The sequence below is a fragment of the Geotrypetes seraphini genome, chromosome 1 (genome assembly GCF_902459505.1).
Source record: "Geotrypetes seraphini chromosome 1, aGeoSer1.1, whole genome shotgun sequence".
Classification (NCBI taxonomy): domain Eukaryota; kingdom Metazoa; phylum Chordata; class Amphibia; order Gymnophiona; family Dermophiidae; genus Geotrypetes; species Geotrypetes seraphini.
The window spans coordinates 461,031,506-461,053,716 of NC_047084.1; the positions used below are offsets into that span (position 1 = coordinate 461,031,506).

Consider the following 22,211-nt stretch of genomic DNA (forward strand, 5'->3'; position numbering starts at 1 on the left):
TTTGAAATTTGTTACCAATGTACTTGATAATACTTTCTGTAACATCACTGTATATGTACAGTCTCTTCTTCTGTAAACCGCTCTGAACTGTTTGTGGTATTGCGGTATACAAAAATAAAGTTATTATTATTATTATTACTTGCCTGCAATCAAAAATCATCTGTGCTACAGTATAATAAGCAGGAACCAGAAGCTAGGATTGGAACCTGGGTACATTGCTTAGTAGCATAAAACAGCAGCATAAAAGTCTAACCCCAATTTATTTTCAAGAAAAGCAGGCAAGCAATCCATCTCATTTTTCTATAAGATTTTTTTTAATAAGAAAGAGAAAAGTAAATTCTATGACATGCCCATTTTGTAAGAAATTTTTTAAACAAATGACCAAACCCCCCTCTCCCCCCCCCAAACAAAAGACAGGCCAAGCATATGTTTTATATTTGGGTGTGGGGGGGGAGGCAATAGGTAGGCATATAGGGAGGAAACATTTTTCCTTTTCTCAATGCACATCACATATTCTTTAAAATAGAAATAGAGAGATTCCCCCTTCACATCCTGTCTATACCAAAAACAAAGAAAAAGTTAATTTTATCATGCTCCCTTCTTCTTTAATCCACAATACTGCCAGGGGTTATATAGTCATTCATTCTCTTTCAAAGAGGGGGAAAATCACCAAAAAACAAAAGGCTATTTTGTCTCCAAAATGGAGAAATAAAAATGATGGGAAGTAAACACCCCCACCACAAAAAAGCCCCCCAAATAATTAATATATATTTATATATATATATATTAATCAAGAATCAGCAAAGAAGTTTTAAGTAATGACATAATTTTGGAGGGGGGCTTGTTTTCTTCTTTTGATACATGCACCTAAATCAGTCCACTGCTGGCTAGGGAAATGGGATACGGATCATTTAGTGGTGTGCAGAGAAGGATGAGACAGGGCCAGCAATCAAAGTATTGCCATGATAACTGGAGGGATGTGAGGAGATCGAGTGACAGGACCAAGAACATTCCTTCTGCAATTGACATGATATCAACTCTTGTCTGGGGAGGGATCTCTGCGCATGAAGCTCTTCTTCACTGTGTCTAGATATTCCTGCTGGGATACAGCTAACACAGAAGCCAGGATTTCATCATCATCCCAGTCATTTAGACCTAAAAAAAACCAACAAAAAAAATGGTTATTAAGGCTCAAAAATAAAGACCATCTTATGTACAAGTTCTTATTTGGGATTTTTCTTTCTTTTCTGTCTGTCATGAGTTTTACCAGCCATGCTAAACTGATGTGTAGAATGAGATATCTAAATACTGTGATATAGTAGTGCAGAAGAAATGATGCTTCTATATAGAGGTAAGCTATTTGATGTGCAGTTTCCTCAACTCGCTAAGCACAGTTTTGTCAAAGCACCTCAATCCTACCCTGCAGAATTCCCCTTCCATTCTCCTACTGAGCCTCATGCACACAATTCTGCCAATGCTTCTCATCTTGTACCATGCCCTTCAGTAATGATACTGGATTGTGTCTGGCACACAGACCATTCATATTATAATGTGATTACCATGTGATGAGACAAACTATGTGCTAGGGTATAGTCCAGGAGCTAACAGCACTGATTTGAAAGAAATTGTATATTAATATAATTAAAAGTACCACCAACTGCCATTTTCCTTGTGTTCAGGTTGAAGATTCAGGGTTGGTATGGGGTAGCTGCAAATGACCAATCTACATTTATACAGCCTGAACCACCACAAAAGGATCAAATTGTATGTTGCTAGTACATCACAAAGCAGTTACTCACCTTTAGCAGGTGTTATCAAAGGATAGCAGGTAGATAATCTTACATGCTATTCACGGGACCTGGCACGGACAGTCTAAAAGTGTACTTTCACTTAAAAAATCTTAAGACCGCCTGCACCACGCGCGTGTCAGTGCCCATCTGCCCAACATCAGTTCGCGGGCCCATTAGTTCAGTAGCAAAACTAAGAAGCCAACTAGGGAGGTGGGGGAGTTATGAGAATATCTGCCTGCTGTCCTTGGATAACACCCACTACAGGTGAGCAACTATGCTTAATCTAAGGACGCGCAAGCATATTCTCACATGTGGAACCACCTAGCTGCTAGGATCATGCATCTGAAAGAGGGTTAATGACAACTGTCATGAGCCTTGCAAAACCAAAAGGGTTGGAGGGAAGTTGGCATCAAAGTGGAGAATAAATTTTGTAGAATTGCCTTGCCAAACCAACTATCATGCCTGGAATGATTTTCCAACAATAGTAATAATAATAATAATAACTTTATTCTTATATACCGCCAACAATCTTGCGACTTCTAGGTGATTTACAATGAGGTGAAACTGTACAGACAGCGAATTACAGAGTGGGATATGGGATATGAAGGTATGAATTGAGGACCAGGAGGCTGCTTTACAGATGCCCTCAATGGTAGTGGAAGTACATAGATGAGTTACTGAAGTCACCATTGCTCAAACTTATGGAGATGGTTCTCTTGGTGACAGGAGCTCCAAGCTTGTTCGGAGCGAAACACAAACAGTTGAGTGGATGTTATGTGAGTTTTGGTGCGATTCAAGTAATAAATAAGAGCACATTTACAGTCCAATGTGTGGTGTGCCACTTTCCCAGGGTGGGAATGCGGTCTGGGAAAGAACACAGGGAGAACTACAGACTGGTTGAGATGAAATTCTGAGACAACCTTAGGGAGGAACTTGGGATGAGTGTGAAGAACCACCCTATCGTGATAGAACATTGTATGGTAGAATCATTTTTATTGGCAATGAAAACAAACAAAGATGGGGAATATAATTTACATCCCTTTTCAACCCCAACCCCTCCCACCGTCAAAATTAACCAATAACAAGAGCGGAGATGAACAGAAACTAACTCAATAGCCTAGTTACAAATGCAACAAGTTGTGTTTCATGCGTGAGGGAAGAGAATCCCAAAAAAGTCTCCAAGTTGACCTAAAAGTCCTCCATTTAATTGTATCAAGAGGTCGTATTTGTATCTGTTCCAGCTTTAGCAAGGTCAACATCTGCAAGCGCCATTGTTGCAAGGAGGGAGGCTGGGAATCTAACCAATGTAGCAAAATCACTTTCTTCCCCAATAAAACAGCTTTCCTCAGAAAGGAGCGATAACCTTTAAGAGAGGCGACTGCAATGAGAGTCAGAAAGAATCAGAACATCCAATTTTACTTCACAAGTCCCCAAGATTGAGATATAGGAGAGTAAGGACCTGCAGAAATGCTGAATTTGGGGGTACAGCCAAAATATATGTCCAAGTGTAGCCCCTGCTTGATGACACTTAGGGCAGGCTCAGGTTGTGGAGAGACCAAGATAACGGGCCTGGTTAGAAGCTATGTATAAACGCAAAGCAAATTTATGAAGTTCCCTGTGTAGCACATTATCCGTCAAATAACGAAAGTCAAGAATATAAGCTTTAAAATCCTGATACTGAAAATGAAGAGAAGTCCGCATTCCAGGCTGTTGCATACTTAGAATAGTGCAATTCAGTGCAAGAGTCCCGAAGACATCGGTGATGAAATTGGAGAGGTAATTTTGTCTGGGCCCCCAGGGTATACAAAGCCACCAACACATCCTCAGTTAAATCCTGCCAAGGAAGGCTGTGTATATAGTGACGAAGCTGAAAATAGTGGAACATATCCTGGGGAAGCAAACCATACTCTTTTTGAAGATCTGCAAAAAGTTTCACCTGCCTTCCTCTGTGATTGCATAAAACAAATATTGAAAACCTTTACAGCTCCACTAATAAAACACAGGGCCATCTTCTACTCAAAAGACAATGTAGGGAACTTGAAAGAGACTGGAGAAAAAGAAACCAGGAGCACACAAAAACAAAATGGAGAAACCTGATCAAACAATACAAGGCCAAATTGAAGAAAAAATGGAAAGCGTTCTACACCAGATAGGCACAGAAATTCAAGACACAAAAAAACTACTCCAGCTTGTAAGAGCTCACAGACACCAAACTCTACCTAGCCACCTATGGAAACCTACCCCCATCAGCTACCCAACTGGCAAATTACTTCAAAACTAAAATCACAGTCATCAGCACCACCTTTGAAAACACCTCAAGCCTCCTAGATGAGGTCTCACTACAACCCACAGAAGAAGAGTTAGTCGCAGCAGATAGAACATGGTCCGACTTTCCAACTATACAACGGTCTGACCTGAACTGACTATAAAAAAATATAGCCATGCAGAACATGTGACTTTAACAACTGCCCCCCATACCTGCTAAAAACCTCCTCTCCAAAATTCCGAACTCACCTCATGCACTGGATACAATCACTGTTCCGAGAGGGCCAATTCCCACAGGAGCTCAGCAAGATTATCATCATCCCAAACACCAAAGACCCAAAGAGTGTAACTGATCTCCTCTCCAACTATAGACCCATAATTTCAATACCAATCTAGCCAAAACTAATGGAGGGCCTAGTGGCACAATACCTCATAAACTATCTAGAAGACCCTCTCAATCTGGATTCAGAACCAACTACAGCACAGAGACACTACTAGGGTCTCTCCTGGACACAGCCCAACAGCACCAAAGGAAAAAAGATGCTGGTCATACAACTTGATCTTTCGCCCACATTTAACCTAGTAGACATAAGAACATAAGAATTACTGCTGCTGGGTCAGACCAGTGGTCCATCGTACCCAGTAGTCCGCTCACACGGTGGCCCCTAGGTCAAAGACAATATCCTTTTGCAAATACTGGAAGTAACAGGAATCACTGGCAAAGTATACTCATGGTTCCAAGGATTCCTGCAATCCAGAACCTACAAATTCAAATCAAACAGAGTCCAACCCCTGCGGCATACCCCAAGGATCACCACTATCACCAATGTTCTTTAACCACTACATCGCCTCCCTTGGCACCCACTTAGACAAATTAGGGATAACATCATACAGCTACGCAGACAACATCACCATACTCCTTCCCTTCGACCAACCAACTTCCACCTCAAAAATAAAATTTCATAAAACAATAGAAACAGTTGAAAAATGGATGACAGACCACAAGCTAAAGCTGAACACCAATAAAACAAAGTTCCTACTGCTTGAAAAAAAAAAACTCCATCCATAACAGATATAGAAATAAAATCCACTGAATACCCCATACAACCTGCCCTAAAACTTCTTGGGATGATGATAGACAGATGCTGCACCATGCAACTGCAAATCAACAAGACAATTCAGAAATCCTTTGCAGTCATGCGATACTTACGACAAATATGAAAATTCTTTGACGGAGAACAATTCTGACTCCTGGTTCAGGCCTTATTTCTCGAACTACTAGACTACTGCAATGTCCTTTACCTACCCTTCCCTGCAAGCATGATAAAACAATTGCTGGCTGTACAAAACATGACCCTCAGACTGATCTACTCACTCAGCAAATACGATCACATCAGCATACCTAGACATGCACTGGCTCCCAATGCAAGCACGAATATTATTCAAATTCTACTGTCTACTATTCAAATCCCTGAATGGCTTACTCCCACCTACCTGAATAATTGTCAACCAGTCCAAGGAGAACTCAGACTCTATTTATTCACCCCTCAATCAAAGGCATACAGCGCAAGAGACTGTACAACAGATTACTAGCAACTCAGGCAGCGAAACTAGACCACCATCTCACCCACATACTGTTAACTTCGCCTGTGGGCAGGAGTTGTGACAATTTGAGGACAGAGGTTATTGCCTGTCCCAGTTGATGGAGATAGCAGATGCAGTGCTAGGGCCCTAACAATGATAACTCCAAGGAGCTAGCTGAAAAATCCTGTGTCTCCTGTGATCAGTCATTAATATGACACATGGTACACGACACCATGAGATAGCGCATATTTAATAAGCCAAGTCCTCCACAGAGCTTGGGAATCTGAATTGTGGTAACAGAGAGGCGAGCTCTCTTTCTCCGCCAAAGGTAACATTGTAAAAACCCATGCAGTTTCTGCTCATCTCAAGTTTTCAGAAACAGTGGAAACATTTGAAATACAGTTAACCATTTGGGCACTAATATCATGTTGAACAAATGTATGCAATCCAGTAAAGACAAAGGGTAAGCTCTCCACAAATTCAGCTTTACAGCCGTGTCAGATAAAGAATGAACATTTACAGTATACAGGCTCTTTAATTTGACTGGAATGACAACCCCAAGATATTTGAGGGAGTGAGTCACACACTGAAAAGGAAAGGAGCCCATCCATTGGTCCCGCACCTCTGGAAGTAATGGAAGGGCTTGAAACTTGGAAAGATTTAAAGAAAAACCAAATAGCTCCCCATATTCCTGTATAGCCGAAAGCAGTGGGGGAAAAGACCAGGCACATGCTGATGACCTCTTGGTGCTATTAATGAATAATACCACCAAGAGGTCATCAGCATATGCCAAGATCTTGATCTGAGTGGAAGAGATGGATATCCTGGAGATATTGTGCTGAGCCACAAGAACATACAACAGGGGTTCCAAGGAGAGTAAAAATAACAAAGGAGAAAGGGGACAACCCTGGCAATAGAAAACGGCTCCGTTTGGACCCCATTCACTACCACACAAGCCTGGGGATTAGAGTAAAGGGCATGTAATGCCTGTTAGAAGTGCCCCTGAAGGCCTAGATAGGATAAAGTTGTAAATAGGAATTGCCAGCTGACCTGGTCAAAAGCTTTTTCCACATCTAGGCTTACCACCAAAGATGAAAGTCTGTGATGTTGACAGTATGCCATTGCCAATAACAATTTTTATACATTTAAGATAGACTTTTGGCCCCTCACAAAGCTCGTGTGCTCTGGGCCAACCAAATTCGGAAGAGCCAAAGCAAGCCGGGATGATAAAATACCCGAAAAAAGCTTGAGATCTACATTAAATAGGGAAATTAATCGATATGAGGTAACCAGCTCAGCAGGGAGCTCTGGTTTCAGCAACAAACTAATGAGAGCTACATTCTCATGTTGGAAACATAGAAACATAGAAAGATGACGGCAGAAAAGGGCTATAGCCCATCAAGACTGCCCACTCAACTGACCCACCCCAATAAGTCTGAATGCTAATGACCCAGTTCCTTAACTCGACCTTCGTAGGGATCCCACGTAGATGTCCCATTTATTCTTGAAGTCAAGCACGCTGGTGGCATCGACCACCTGCACCGGAAGCTTGTTCCAGTGATCCACCACTCTTTCCGTGAAGAAATACTTCCTGGTGTCACTACTAAATTTCCCCCCTCTAAGTTTAAGTGGATGCCCTCTTGTGGCCGAGGGTCTTTGGGAAAAAAAGGATGTCATCTTCCACCTTGACACGTCCTGTGATGTATTTAAATGTCTCAATCATGTCTCCCCTCTCCCTGCGTTCCTCTAGAGTGTAAAGCTGCAATCTGTTCAGTCTCTCTTCGTACGAGAGACCCTTGAGCCCCGAGATCATCCTTGTGGCCATCCGCTGAACCGACTCGACTCTAAGCACGTCTTTACGGTAATGTGGCCTCCAGAATTGCACACAGTACTCCAGATGAGGTCTCACCATGGTCCTGTACAGTGGCATTATGACTTCTGATTTCCGGCTGACGAAACTTCTATTGATACATCCTATCATTTGTCTTGCCTTGGATGAGGCCTTTTCTACCTGTTTGGCGGCCTTCATGTCTGCACTGATGATCACTCCCAAATCTCGTTCTGCTGAGGTCTTAGCCAATGTTTCTCCATTTAAGGTGTAAGTTCTGCATGGATTTCCGCTACCGAGGTGCATGACCTTACATTTCTTAGCATTGAAACCCAGCTGCCATGTTGAGAACCAGTTTTCCAACGCAAGAAGGTCCTGTGTCATATTATCCTGCAAACATCCTTCACTTACTATGTTACATAGTTTGGCGTCATCGGCAAATAATGTTACCTTACCCTGCAGCCCTCGTGTCAAGTCCCTTATGAAGGCCCCCTCTTCAAAAGAGTAGCATAATAAGCTAAGTGGGGTTCCACCACTGCTGTATGAAGGATCTTATAAAACTCTCCAGAAAAGTCATCTGGACTAGGTGCCGAATGCAATTTCAGTTTGTCAATGGCATGTTGGGAGTTCCTTCCTAGTAAAAGGTTGATTTAAGGAAGAAACCACCTCAAGGAGCAATGTAGGAAGACCACAACGCTCTAGGTAGAAGATATTGGCATCCACCTGAGTGCCCCCAGTAGAACATAAGAAACGAAAGAATGCTATAAAAAGCTTCACTATGGCTTTCAGATGGTTAATAAGGCCACCCTGTAGAGTACGTAAAGCTGCAATATTATGGGTCCCCTCACTACTGCGAACCACCCGAACCAGGGGGGCGACCTGCCTTGCTACCAAACTTTTGAAAGCGGCCTTTCCTATATAGGTGACAGGTGGTACGTTCATGATTAAGAGAATCTAAAGCCATTTGTACTAGAGAATGACACGGTGAAAAAATTCATCACTGTCCCCGTCCCCGCGGATAACCATCTTCATGTCATTCTTTAAGGAGAGAGGGAAGAATCAGAGTATAATTGGGCACAACCACTGACCCGCAAGCTTTGCTTTGAAGAATGCTGGTGTAGAAGGACTGAGGTTGAAATAGACACTAGAAAATGACATGGGATTATTTCCCGCGGTTATCCGCGGGGACAGGAACGGTGATGAATTTTGTCACCGTGTCATTCTCTAATTTGTACCACATGCAAAGCTTCTTTATGGGCCTGGGGGGATGGCATATATATTGTTTTACAACCTGGAGCCAGGATTCTATCTGCAGAATATTACTAGCCAGGCGCTTATTCTGGGCATTTACATAAGCTATGATGTCTCTTCTTAAACTTTAGCTGATTTTTGTGGCAGCCGTTAAAGAAAACAAACTGTTCCCATTTACGATGGAGATAATGCCGAAAATCCGGGTCCACATACAAATAGGCTGGGAAACGCCACCACTGAGACTGCTGATAGAACTGAGAAAGATCAATATCAATCCAGATCATACAGTGATCGGCAATCTCTTCAGGGCCAATGGTAGCCTCAGAAATCAAAGGAAAGTAAGAACACTAAGAAGGATATAATCTAAGCAAGCATAAGAATCATGGGCCCTAGAGAGATTCGTATAATCACGTTCTGAAGGGTACAAGACCTGCCAAACATCGATCAAGTGTAAAGTAGATACGAAAGTGAATAAAAGGCCTGCTGCAGAAGCAGATCCCGAGTCTGCAGATTTATCTTGAGCTGGATCCATCACAGAATTCATATCCCCTACCATTATTAAGTTCTGTGACAGATAAGAAGAACATAGAGAGAGAGATGATGAAAAAATAGTGAAGAGTTCTGATTAGGGCCATAAACAACTAATAAAATGACTTCTTGTCCTAGAAATTGGAGATGTAATAAGAGATATCGACCTTCAACATCCTTCTGCAAAAGCCCTGCCTTACATTGAGTCGATTTATGAATAAGGACAGTCACTCCCCCCACTGGTGGCCTCCCGAAGATGAGTAAAAGACTTCCCCAACCCAGCCCTGTTTGAGCTTTAAGTGCTCCTCATCGCTCAAACGGGTCTCCTGCAAACAAGCCACTGTGGCCTTGTCTCTGTTGAGGGCCTGTAGAATCTTAATACGCTTGACAGGAGATGTAATGCCACCAACATTCCATGAAAGGAGACGTTCCCGACTAGTACTCAGGACAGCAAGAGCCATGTAACAGATACATATGCCCCACAAACCAAAGCAAGAGTGCCTAGCCCTTACTTCCACCATCAAAAAAACCAAACGTAATAAACTTACCCAACCACTCACATACTAAACATTCCACTCGCTCCCTCACAAACCACTGTGAAACAATACCCTCCCCACCACAATACCCATCCCCAAATATACAATGAACCATCCAAGAAGCCCCAAACACATCAGTGCCTGAGGAGAGGGTCACGCTTATATGCAAGGGGTCCTGCATCCACACCATCTGAGCAAGTGTGAACATGAAATGGCACAAACCTGCATCAGCGAACAAAGCTAAGTGGTAATTCCTATTGTTCAAAACAATGTACAAAAGTCCATGAAATCAAGAAAGTCAAGTTAACTGCTGTAAATATTTTTGAGCTGCTTCCACGGACTCCAACACCTTCCAGACTCTATTAAGCTATACCTTAAGGACCGCTGGGCAGAGGAAAAGAAAATGGATCTTCTTTTCTGCAAGAGATGAACAAAGAAGCTGATAATGATGATGCCGGTCTTGTAAGGCCTGCGAGTAAAGTTGGAAAATGTGCACAGAAGAGTCATCATAGGAGAGAGAATGGGGCACGGTGGGGTGCGCGCAAGAGTTCCACTTTATGGAGATAATTGTGGATCTTTGCCACCATCACCCTGGGATGTTGCCGATCACCCCCTGATCTGCCCACTTGATACGCCCATTCAAAACAGAGTTTACTCATGTCACCCAGGAGGGGAAGTTCTTTAGCCAGCCACTCCTGTAATACTGTTCTCAATTTTTGTTCAGGGAGGTGTTCCGGCAAACCAACAAAGCGAAGATTGTCCCTTCGTGATCTGTTTTCAAGATCTTCTAATTTATTAGTATGCTCTCAGATCAGTATGTCCAAATGCTCAAACCGTTCCTCTGCCGCACATGTCAAATCTTCCACGGAGGCCATGCGAGTTACCAACTCACCAGTATGACAGACTGTGTCTCCCAAAGACTCTAAGTGCATCAATTAGCCCGACAATTTCTCCATCTGGGGTTGTAAAGCTCTCGTGCCCGCTGAGGTGAGTTGTTGCAATTGTCCATCGGTAAACTCCAATGACAAGACTGATGAGGAGGCCGCCATATTGTCCTCAGCCTGGCGAGCCTTATCTTTGTCTTTTTTCATGGCTTTCCTGGCCATCGCACCACAAGTGGGAGTTAAATATTTGTCCATAGAGCAATTTCCATAACCTGATGCAAACCAGGTGTTGTGGAGCAAGAAATGTGCCGATTAATGATTAATGCAGTGCAGGACCCCGGGAGCTGCAGCAACACGCATCTGCTCTCCTCACTGCATCACGTGGCTTTCCCTGGTAGAACATTGTATAAGATGCATCTAAGACAAGTGCTTGAAGTTCACTGACCTAGTGTACAGATGTGAGAGATATGAGGAACACCACTTTCCAAGTGAGATGTTTGAGAATTGAAGTTGAGAGTGGCTGAAACAGAGGCTTCATGAGACTGGAAAGATAACATTAAGATTCCAAGGGACAGGAGGAGGCTTGATTGGTGGTTTAGTATGATAAAGGCCTTTCATGAATCTGGAAACCAAAGTATGTACAGACAATGGCTTTTTTCCATTGATGTGTGCACTAATAGCACCAAGTTGAACTCTAATTGAAGTAGTCTTGAGACAAAGTGGTGGAGATATCTAAAACCAAAGAAAGAGGACAAGTGATCAGGTCTAGTGAGTTGAGATTGCACCAGATTGTGAAGTGATCCAGTTGAAACGATGGCTTAGATGATGGCTGACAATGGTGCAGAGAGCTCAAAAGCATTTACTCGATGGGACAGAGATACCATGCTGTGAGAGCTAATGAACAAAGATTGTGATGGAGAAGACAGCCTTCATTCTGTGTTAGCAGTGTTGGAAAGATTGGAAGTGTGATTGGTTCCTATACACTGAGTTGTAGGAGAGGGCCACCAAGGCGCTAAGAGAATTATAGTGGCTTGTTCTTGGCGAAGTCCGAGTCTTCCTAAGCAGAGGAATTGGAGGGAAAGCATAAAGAAACTTGTTTTGTCAGCCAAGGAAGAATGCATCTGACGCCAGACGATCAAGTGTGTAGATTCTGGAACAAAACAGATTAAGGTTGTGTGAGTGTGTGTGGGGGGGGGGAGGGGGGAGGTCCTCCTTTCAAAGAATATCCGACATAATATGGTCAAATTGAGGAACCATTTGTGAGGTTGTAGGAGTCTGCTCAACTTGTCCGTTAAGATATTTTGCTTTCCTGTGAGGTATACTGCTTTAAGAAATACAGTGTTTCCCTGAAAATAAGACCTACCCCATAAATAAGTCCTAGCATGCTTTTCGGGGTAGGTCCTAATATAAACCCTACCCCAAAAATAAGCCCCTCCCAAATGTCCCTGACACTCCCCGATTTGCCGGCGGCAGCGCTTTCTTTCCCCCCCCCACCACCATGTGTAGCATTTTTCCTCCCCTTTCACCCATCTCCTTGCACAGTATCTTTCCATCCTTCCCATCCCATGCAGCAAAACCCTGCCGACCCTCCCACCGTGAGGCCGACATACCTCCATTCCAAACAGTGATGCGGCATAGGGAAGGCCGCGAAGCAGCCTGTTAAGTGCTGCCGCCATCGCTGTTTGGAATGGAGGTATGCTGGCCTTGCAATGGGTCGGTGAGGTTCTGCTGCATGAGGGGATGGGAGGGAGAGATGGAAAGATGCTGCACAGGGGGATGGGTTGGCGGGGTTGTTGGGGTTCTGCTGTACAGGGGGAATGACTTTGTATTATCTGTATAACACCCCAAAATTAGTGAATATCACCCACTACAGCACTCCTGGGATTTCTAACCCCAAATGCTAGTTTGAGTTGGGCTGTGAAACCCCAAATACTGAGTGTAACAGTTTTTTAAAAGTTGTCAAAATGGTGCCAGACATACTTCAGCACAAGCTTCCATTATAGCAAACAGGCAAGTGGCTTATCCTTTGGAGCTGTTTGGTATTGTAGTTACCTCAGAAAAGCCCATTAATTATCTGTTCCACAAAGATCTCAAGACTTTTTAATTTCAGAAATGTTATGACATCTGAAATTCAGTTTGTTTAAGGATGACCTGTACTTTTTGTTAACCATTTAAAGCTCTATTTTATAGGGAAGATATAGCATACAAGAACAATGCTTAGATTAGATCTAACACAACAAAATTGTTTTTGCAGTACTGCTGCACCGGGGGGGGGGGGGGGGCAGGGGGGAACTAGAAAGATGCTGCACAAAGGGATAGATGAGAGATGATTGTTGTACATACAAAAAAAGACATTCCCCCAAAATAAGCCCTAATGAGTTTTTTTGGACCCAAAATTAATATGACAGTGTCTTATTTTTGGGAAAACACGGATATGTTCTGAGGAATCGCTCAGGACCAGACCTGAATCACTTCTTAGCAAAGTGGTCGAGACCCTGTGCCTCCCTGTTTGTTCACATAGTACATGGCTATCTGGTTATCCATTTGAATGAGTACTACGATTGAGGAGGCGATCTTGAAATGTGTAGAGAGCACTGCGGATTGCTCAGAGTTCCAGGAGAATGGTGTGGAGTGTTTTCTCTTCAGGGGAAGAGCAGCCTTGAGTATGGAGGCTGTCAAGATGGGCTTCCCAACAAAGCATGGAAGCCTCTGTTGTTAAAGTTTGTTGGTATGGTAGAGTATGGAAAAGAAGGCCCTTGGAAAAATTTGCCAGTGACAACCACTATTGAAGTGATTGACAAAGGTCTGACGTCACTTGCATTTACTTGAATAGTGATTTGATGGCTTGAGATCATTGGGTCAAGTGTGTCCACTGAGGTTTTCTGAGATGTAGATGGGCAAATGGAATTATACAAACTGTAGATGCCATGTGGCCAAGGAGACACATCATTTGGCGTGCAGTGATGTGTTGGAGAGGAGACTTTCTGGCAGATCTGGTTAGAGAGTGTTGAGCCTCTGTTCTGGTAGAAATGCACAAGCTTGACTGGTGTCTAGAACCACATCAATGAACTTTAGAGTTTGCATGGGTTATAGATGGGATTTTTCATATCTGATTGCAAATCTGAGCAGTTCTAGGAGATGTAATGTTGAATTCATGGCCTGTTGAGGCAATGGGGCCTTGATTAACCAGTTGTCTAGATAAGGGAACACAAGAAGGCTGAATGAGTGGAGGATTGCAGCCACCACCACTAAGCATTTCATGAATATCCTGGTTGCTGATAGTATTGGAAGTGGAGTGTTACTACACGAAAGCAAAGATATTTCCTGTGGACTGGGAGGATGGAAATGTGTGTGTAGGCTTCTTTGAGTCTAGAGAGCACAGCCAGTCATTCTTCTCCAATACTGGTAGCAGAGTTGTCAAACAGAACATGCAAAATTTCTCCTTCACCAAGTATTTGTTGAGAGCACAGAAGTCCAGAATTGATCAAAGGTACCAGATCTTTGATATGAGGAAATATTTGAGTAGAATCCTTGGCCTCTTGCCTGCAGAGATACTTGTTCTATAGCAATGGTTTTAAACCTATCCTGGGGAACCCCCAGCCAGTCAGGTTTTAAAGATACCCCTGATGAATATGTATGAGAGATTTGCATGCCTACTACCTACTTTATAAGCAAAGCTCAATCATGCATATTTAATAGTGATATCCTGAAAACCTGATTGGCTGGGGGTCCCCCAGGATAGGTTTAAGAACCACTGTTCTATAGCACTGAGATGAAGGAGGGCTGAGAGGTCCTGATGGAGGGTCTTGATGGGAGCTAAAATAGGACTGTCTTGGAGAATGGTTTGGAGGTGTTTTCTGTAAACTATAAAATCAAAAAGATATGAGCAGCCGATGATGAAGCGCCATATAAATCTCCACGCAGTCATAAGATAGCACAGCGGTGGAGTGGTGGGGCTGAGGCATACTCATGAAAAACTGAAAGCATTGTTATTGAAGCGGTTATGCACTAGTTCAGTTATTTTGACATTTTCTGTAAACAAAAGGCATAACCCTGACTCACCACTTGAAGGACCCAGTGATCTGATGGTATCAGGGACTATCGATGAAAATAGTGGGTGAGTTGACCGGCTATGGTGAGAGTCTGAGGTAAAGGTTGAGAAATGCTGATAATGCTCTCTAGTACGGAGTACTTGTGTAAGTTCTAATACTGTTTGCTTTCTTCAAGGCACCAATGACTGGTGCTTTAACTATGGTCTGTGAAAGCCTATTAAAGCCTGAGCAGGGGTGTCAAACTCAATCACATAAGGGGCTGAAATCTAAAACACAGGCTAAGTCAGGGACCAAATTTTTTAATTAAGATACTTAGTCTTAGTAGAAGTATAGGATTACAACCTCTCCAATTCCATGCCAGCTCTGTGGTGTAAACAAAATAAAAAACACTTTTCCTCTCTCTTTTAGGTCCTAGTTCACGCTTGCTGTCTTAACACCAGCTGTCAGGATACATATTTCAAATCTGACATATTGTAATCGCAAAATAAAATAAAATTATTTTTTCTACCTTTTGTTGTCTGGTCATTTTGTTTTTCCATCATCTTGGTCCCAGTTTCTTTTTCTACTTTTTGTCTATCTTCTACTAATTCTCTTTCCAGTGTCTGCTGTCCATTTTTCCTCTTCTCTCATAAGAACATAAGCAATGCCTCTGCTGGGTCAGACATATCGCTCTCCTCTGAACCCTCTTGAGTAACACCATGTCCTTCTTAAGGTTTGGCGACCAATATTGAACGCAGTATTCCAGATGCGGGCGCACCATCGCCCGAAACAATGGCAGGATAACCTCTTTCGTTCTGGTAGTAATACCCTTCTTGATTATACCTAGCATTCTATTCGCTCTCTTAGCGGCCGCTGCGCACTGTGCCGTTGGCTTCATTGTCATGTCCACCATTACCCCCAAGTCCCTTTCTTGGGTACTCTCATTCAATAACATCCCTCCCATTGTATAGATGTACCTCGGGTTTCTGCTTCCCACTTGCAATACTTTACATTTCTCAGCGTTGAACTTCATCTGCCATCTCGTCGCCCATTCCTCTAGTTTGTTCAAGTACCTTTGCAATTCTTCGTAGTCCTCTTTAGTACGAGCTCCACTAAATAGTTTGGTGTCGTCCGCAAATTTTATTATCTCACACTTCGTCCCTGTTTCTAGATCATTTATAAATATATTAAATAGCAGCGGCCCGAGCACTGAGCCCTGCGGAACACCACTCGTGACCCTTCTCTAGTCCAATCTCTCTTGTTCCATTCCCTCCTTATGCCTGTCTCTAATGTATTGATTTTTCCCATTTAGCTTTTTTAACTTTTTCTTTTCTTTTTTGCCTCTGTCCACTCAAATCTTACCCTGTTTCTCACCCTTCTTCTTTTTAAATTTCCAGCTACCTTTCAATTCTCCATCTTCTCTCAGTCCCTAGCTCTCCCATTTCCCTCCTTTCCCAGCCTCCTATTTCATTCTATCTACTTCCCATTACTACATCTCTCCTCCTCTCTCCCCATGGTCCAACATTTTGCTCTCTCGCTTTTCTATTGCTCTTCTTCCTTTCCCCCCCTTGATGCTGAGCAATGAGATGGAAGGAAAAACAGAGATGTTGCATCCCGCTCTCCCTTCCACCACCAGGCCTAACATTTCTCCTTTCCTTCCATCCCCAGATCCAACTTCTCTCCCTTTCTCTTCCCAATTGCTCCCCATCCCATCTCTCCCTCTCTCTTCCCAACAGTTCTCCCTTAAAGTATTTTTTTCCCTCTTCCTCTACGCCAACCCAGGTCCAACTTCTCTCTCTTCAGACCATTGCTCACCATCTCTCTCTGTCCTGTTTCTGGCCCCAAAAGCTCTTTCCCCCTGCCCAATCTGGCACTGCTTTTAATACCCTCCCCCTTCGTACTTAAAAAAACCCAAACAAACCCAGTTAATCCAGGAGGCTTCCTCATCCCAGCATGTCCTCCCCTTTTCTCTCTGCACCAGTCCGATGTCACCCTCACCCTTCTGTTACTCTGAAAAATCTGCTGGCCTTGGCAGTGATTCAGCAATGTTGCCCGCAGCTCTCCTTCCCGCTTTCTGTCTGTCGTGGTCTGTCTCCAATGACACAACTTCCTGTTTCTGCCCAGGTGGACCACGGCAGACGGAAAGCAGGAAGGGGAGCTGTGGGCAATATTGCAAAATCACTGCTGAGGCCGACAGATTTTTCAGCATGACAGAAGCTGAGGGTGACATCGGACTGGTGCGGAGAGAAGAGGGAAGACATGCTGAGCCACGGGGACCACCCAGAACCTTGGGGTCATCAGAAGGGGACGTTACCGGACCATGACTCCAAGGCAGGGAGCACTGCCCCGACTTTGCATCTCTGTGCCCCAGACTCTCCTGCTTTCTGTCCTGGCCTTCCCCCACAGTGTGAGCCCATGGTTTTAACCCACAGGTTTAAAGTGGGTTAAAACCACAGGCTCGCTGGGCTGGCTGCTCTTTAAGTATTCGCAGACCATCTACGCATGCGTCGGGATCGCTACAGAGTAATCCGGGCAGTCAGTTGGGGATGTGATTCTGATCGCCCTCATTTGCATGAGAGCAATTTGTGAATCAGCTCCCTGGACAAGGATCTGATCTGATCCATGCCCTTAGTGAATCTAGGCCTAAGTACGTTTGCAGAGCTTTTTGCATAGTAAGAATTGTAAGTGGTTGCCAAAGGATTTTTGATCTTGAATCCTTTCGGGATGATGTCATTCTTCTTGCAGATTGCTAGAAAATAAAGGTGACTGTTCAGTATGATTTCTTTTTCCATAAGTTAGTTCATATGCTTTTTCATGTGGTATCTTCCATCTTGAGTAAAACAGTGTGATGGCCATGTTAGTCCAGCACAGTCTCTATCAACAATGATTATATATAAACATCTAAATATAAGAAACCTACAGACAGATACAGCTACCTCCATAATTTCAGCTTCCACCATTCACATATATAAAAAAAAAAATCCATTATACAATGCCAAGTCACACAATACCAATGTATCTGACCCAAGAGACCGAAATAAACACCTGACTGAATCCTTCAAACAAAAAGGATACAACTCTAAAATAGTCTCCAAGAATATTGCTTCATCCCTTAAAATACCCAGAGAAAACTTATTTCACTACAAGGACAAGAAAACTACAGACAGGACCCCCTTGGCAATGGCATACAATCCAGAGCTGGAAAAACTAAGAAAAATTATATGAGATCTACAACCACTGCTCCAGGAAGATGAATTACTAAAAGAAATATTCTCAGCTCCACCTGTGCTGGTCTTCGTCAGCCACCTAATCTGAAACAGAAATTGGTAAAAGCAAACTCCCCAAACCCCACAATGAAAAGAATGGCACACATCCTTGTGGTGTGGCAAGCTGCAAACTGCGAGCATATCTCAAAGGATCCCTGTCACTCATATAGGAAAAACATTCAACCTAAGTTGATCCTTCACATGTTCATCTTCTAACGTGGCGTATATCATTCAATGCAAGAAGTGCAAAGAAGGATGTTACATTGGTGAAACAGGCCAGATGCTAAAGACTAGGATCAACTTACATAGATATCATATTAAAAATTGCACTACCAACCAGAATGTCACTTCTGTCGGACAGCGCTTTGGAAAAACTGACCACTGCATCAATGATTTTATGGTGAGAATACTAAAAGGAAATTTTAAGACAATCTAAGAACGTAAGACCTCTGAAATTAAAATAATGAAGTTTTTTGACATCTATCAGACAGGACTTAAAGATCTGGGCTTCTTTCTAACAAAGAAATTTAAAACTACTTTGGGCTAGATTCACTAACCTGCCTGATCGTGTCTGATCCGTGTGTGATCCGTGGCAGGCCGACCAATTCAAATGGGGGGGATCTGAGAAAAGCCCCCCACCAACTGCATGGATCGCTGCTGAGCGATCCCGACACATGTGCAGACCATCTTCTTTGCCTGTAGATGGTCTGCGCGTGCGCTCCTTCGAGTTTTGCTCTCTGCGCAAGGAAGAAACTTTTGCGAGCCCGTGGTTAATGCAAGTTGCCTGTTATGCAGAGACCAAAATAAGAAGACTGATTTGACTGTGCCTCCCCGACTATCCTGCTCTCTCCCACCCTTCCTCACAGTACAGCCCCCTGCCTAAAAGAAGAATGTAACCGAAATGAAGTCCATGCCGTCCTTACTCTCCTGCTCTCTGCCGCCCTTCCCCGCAGTGCAGCCCCGTTTTAAAACTACGGGTTCGCACTGCGGGGAAGGGCAGTAGAGAGCAGGAGATATGCCTCAGCTGGTTGAAATTCAGGGGACCCATAGGAGAGAATGCTCAGGAGAGTTGGCAGGGACGTGAGCGACTGGTCCTCAGTAGTCGTTTCTTTTTTGATCGGCCAGCCCAGTTGATGTTCCTTAATTATTTTTGTGAATCGCTGCCTTCCTACTTTTGGATGCCCTTCCCCTCATTTGCATGTGTGGATCGGAATCAGATGGGGAGGAAGGTTAGTGAATTGGGTTGGGGTCACTAAGTGGCCGGGACTTGATCAGTGGCTTAGTGAATCTAGCCCTTTGTCACCTCTATCTCCTACTTAACCACCCACCTCTCCCTCTTCCTGTGAAACTATCACTGAAATGCTTTCATGTTTCCCTTATATATACTGATATTTGCCAACATTTGCTTATTTCTGATCTGAAAATGGAAGATTAGGCACCTTTACATATAGAAACATAGAAACATAGAAGATGACGGCAGAAAAGGGCTATAGTCCATCAAGTCTGCCCACCCTACTGACCCATCCTCTTAAGTCTATACCTAGCGACCGATATTCCAGTTCGACCCTCTTGGGATCCCACATAGGTATCCCATTTATTCTTAAAGTCCAGCACGCTGCTGGCCTCGATCACCTGCGCTGGAAGCTCATTCCAACGGTCAACCACTCTTTCTGTGAAGAAATACTTCCTGATGTCGCCATGAAATTTCCCGCCTCTGAGTTTGAGCGCATGCCCTCTAGTGGCAGAGGGTCCCCTGAGAAAGAAGATATCATCTTCCACCTCGATACGTCCCGTGATGTATTTAAATGTCTCAATCATGTCTCCTCTCTCCCTATGTTCTTCTAGAGTGTAGAGCTGTAGTTTGTTTAGTCTCTCCTCGTACGAGAGACCCTTTAGCCCCGAGATCCTCCTGGTGGCCATCCGTTGAACCGATTCGATTCTAAGCACATCTTTACGGTAATGTGGCCTCCAGAATTGTACACAGTATTCCAGATGAGGTCTCACCATGGTTCTGTACAATGGCATTATGACTTCAGGCTTCCTGCTGACAAAGCTTCTACTGATACATCCCATCATCTGCCTTGCTTTAGATGAAGCCTTCTCCACTTGATTGGCAGTTTTCATGTCTGCACTGATGATTACTCCTAGGTCTCGTTCCACCGAAGTACAAGTTAAAGTTTCTCCATTCAAGGTGTAATTTCTGCATGGATTACCGCTACCGAGGTGCATAACCTTACATTTCCCAGCGTTAAAGCCCAACTGCCAGGTCGAGGACCATCTTTCCAATGTAAGCAGGTCCTGTGCCATACTATCCTGTAAAGTACATTCCCTTACTATATTGCATAGTTTAGCGTCGTCGGCGAATAATGTTATTTTACCATGAAGCCCCTGAGTCAGATCCCCTATGAATATGTTGAAAAGGAGTGGGCCCAGGACTGAACCCTGCGGTACTCTGCTGGTCACCTCCAATGTTTTAGAGAGGGTACCGTTTACCATTACCCTTTGTAATCTTCCACTTTGATAATCTTCTTTCTGTTAGCATCTGGAGAATTCAGTATGCTAGGTGTTCAATCCTTTCCCGCATGCTCCTACCCCCTGCAGTTCAGTCCCAAAGCCAAGCAACATACCTGAACAAATCCATGATGAGGGGGTACTGGGGAAGCTCCCCAGCAACATAAACAATTTGTGACCTGGTCTATTCTGCAAAACATGAAAACTAACATTAAACAGGCATAAAAGGCAACACAGAAAAACATTGAAGAACAATGTACAACTAACCTGATGTGTGCAACGAGCACCCACATGATATAGCCTTCAGTAATGCATACTCACAGAAGTGGGAAAACTTTCCACAGGATCTGTCAACTGGCTGGAAGATCCTGAAGCCTGGAAGGTGAATGAGCAAGGCAGAAAGCAGGCGATTCAGAACAAGTGAGAGGGTGAACCATACTGAATCCTCCAGGAACTAACAGAAAGAAGATTATTAAAGGTGAAAACCTAATCTTGCATTCTGTTACATCAGTATGCTAGGTGACATACCAAAGCAATGGCAGCATCTAGGGAGGGACAGAAGAGCCTGCCCGCAATACTGAGGTCCCAAAAGTGGCATCAAAGCGAGGTATCATATCTACCTTGAAAAAAAAAACAGGTAAAAGTATGAAAAGAGGACCAAGGAGCCACCCTGCAAATTTCATCTAGAGAAAATGTGCAAAACTCTGCCCATGAAGCAGCAACACTTCTACTAGAGTGGGCCTGAAGGGAAATCTGTGGCAGCTTTCTGCAGATGACATATGCAACAGAAATGGCCATATGAATCCATCGTGTGATCAAGGTCATAGACGCCAGCCGACTACGCTGAGGCAAAGCAGTCATGACAAAGAGATCAGAAAGCCAAAAATCATTAGTCCTCTCCAAAAGACAGACTCTCTTGACGTACAACTTGCATAAGATCTGATCCTTGTGCTCCAAGCCTGTGGAATGAAACGTAGGCAAAAGAACCTCTTGGGTGACATGGAAAGCAAGCATAAACTACCGTCTGTAAAAAGGAAGGTACAGTATGGAGAACAACTCCGGCTTTTAATACAGAGAAAGGATTCTGCACTCGAAAGAAATGAAACTCCGAAATATGCCGAGCCGAGACAAAAGCGACCAGAAAGACGGTCAAAGCGTCAGATTCAGAGGAGTAACAGAAAAAAACAAGTTTGTCTCATAGATGCTGACACTGTACATCTCATCCTCCAAGACCAAATTTGTGGCCATTGAGATGCAGTAATGCTCCAAATGTCTCTAAGACCAGTGTTTAATTTCTTTTTAATAAGTCCATTTAATAATTTATACCACTGGGCGGCCTGGTGACCCAAGAAGTCTGCCTGAAAACATAGGAACTCCATACTATAATGATTATTAAGGTTTTTCCAGTCAGGGAACCCCACCTGAATGGCATGCTTTAGCTGCAACCATCTAAAACTTTCAGATCTATTAAGTCCATATTTATGTTGCAACTGTGAAAATTCAAGCATATTACTTGTTTTTTTCTGTTACATAGAGCATTATGGACCCCTGTTCGGTTACAAAAATTGATTAGCTCTAAGTCTAATAGATGTTGGCACTGTCATCTCGAAGCAGGGATTTTAGATCATTTATTATTCTATTGTCCATTTATTATGAATTTCTGGAAATTAATTTGGGACCAAATTGTTTATTATCATATGATACTGTGCTATTTGATATGGCAATGAGAGCAAAAAG

General features: G+C 43.4%; 1 protein-coding gene across 4 annotated transcripts in view; it reads right to left on the reverse strand.

The window, feature by feature from the left end:
- Nucleotides 1-292: 292 nt before the first annotated feature.
- OTUD5 (OTU deubiquitinase 5) overlaps nucleotides 293-22,211 on the reverse strand; it is a 186,104-nt gene continuing 164,185 nt past the window's right edge. For all 4 annotated transcript variants that reach the window (XM_033922901.1, XM_033922908.1, XM_033922916.1 and 1 more), the window contains one exon: nucleotides 293-1,155. In XM_033922901.1, the coding sequence (XP_033778792.1) occupies nucleotides 1,034-1,155 (122 nt within the window). In that variant the 3' untranslated portion in view covers nucleotides 293-1,033. The remainder of the gene's footprint in view (nucleotides 1,156-22,211) is intronic.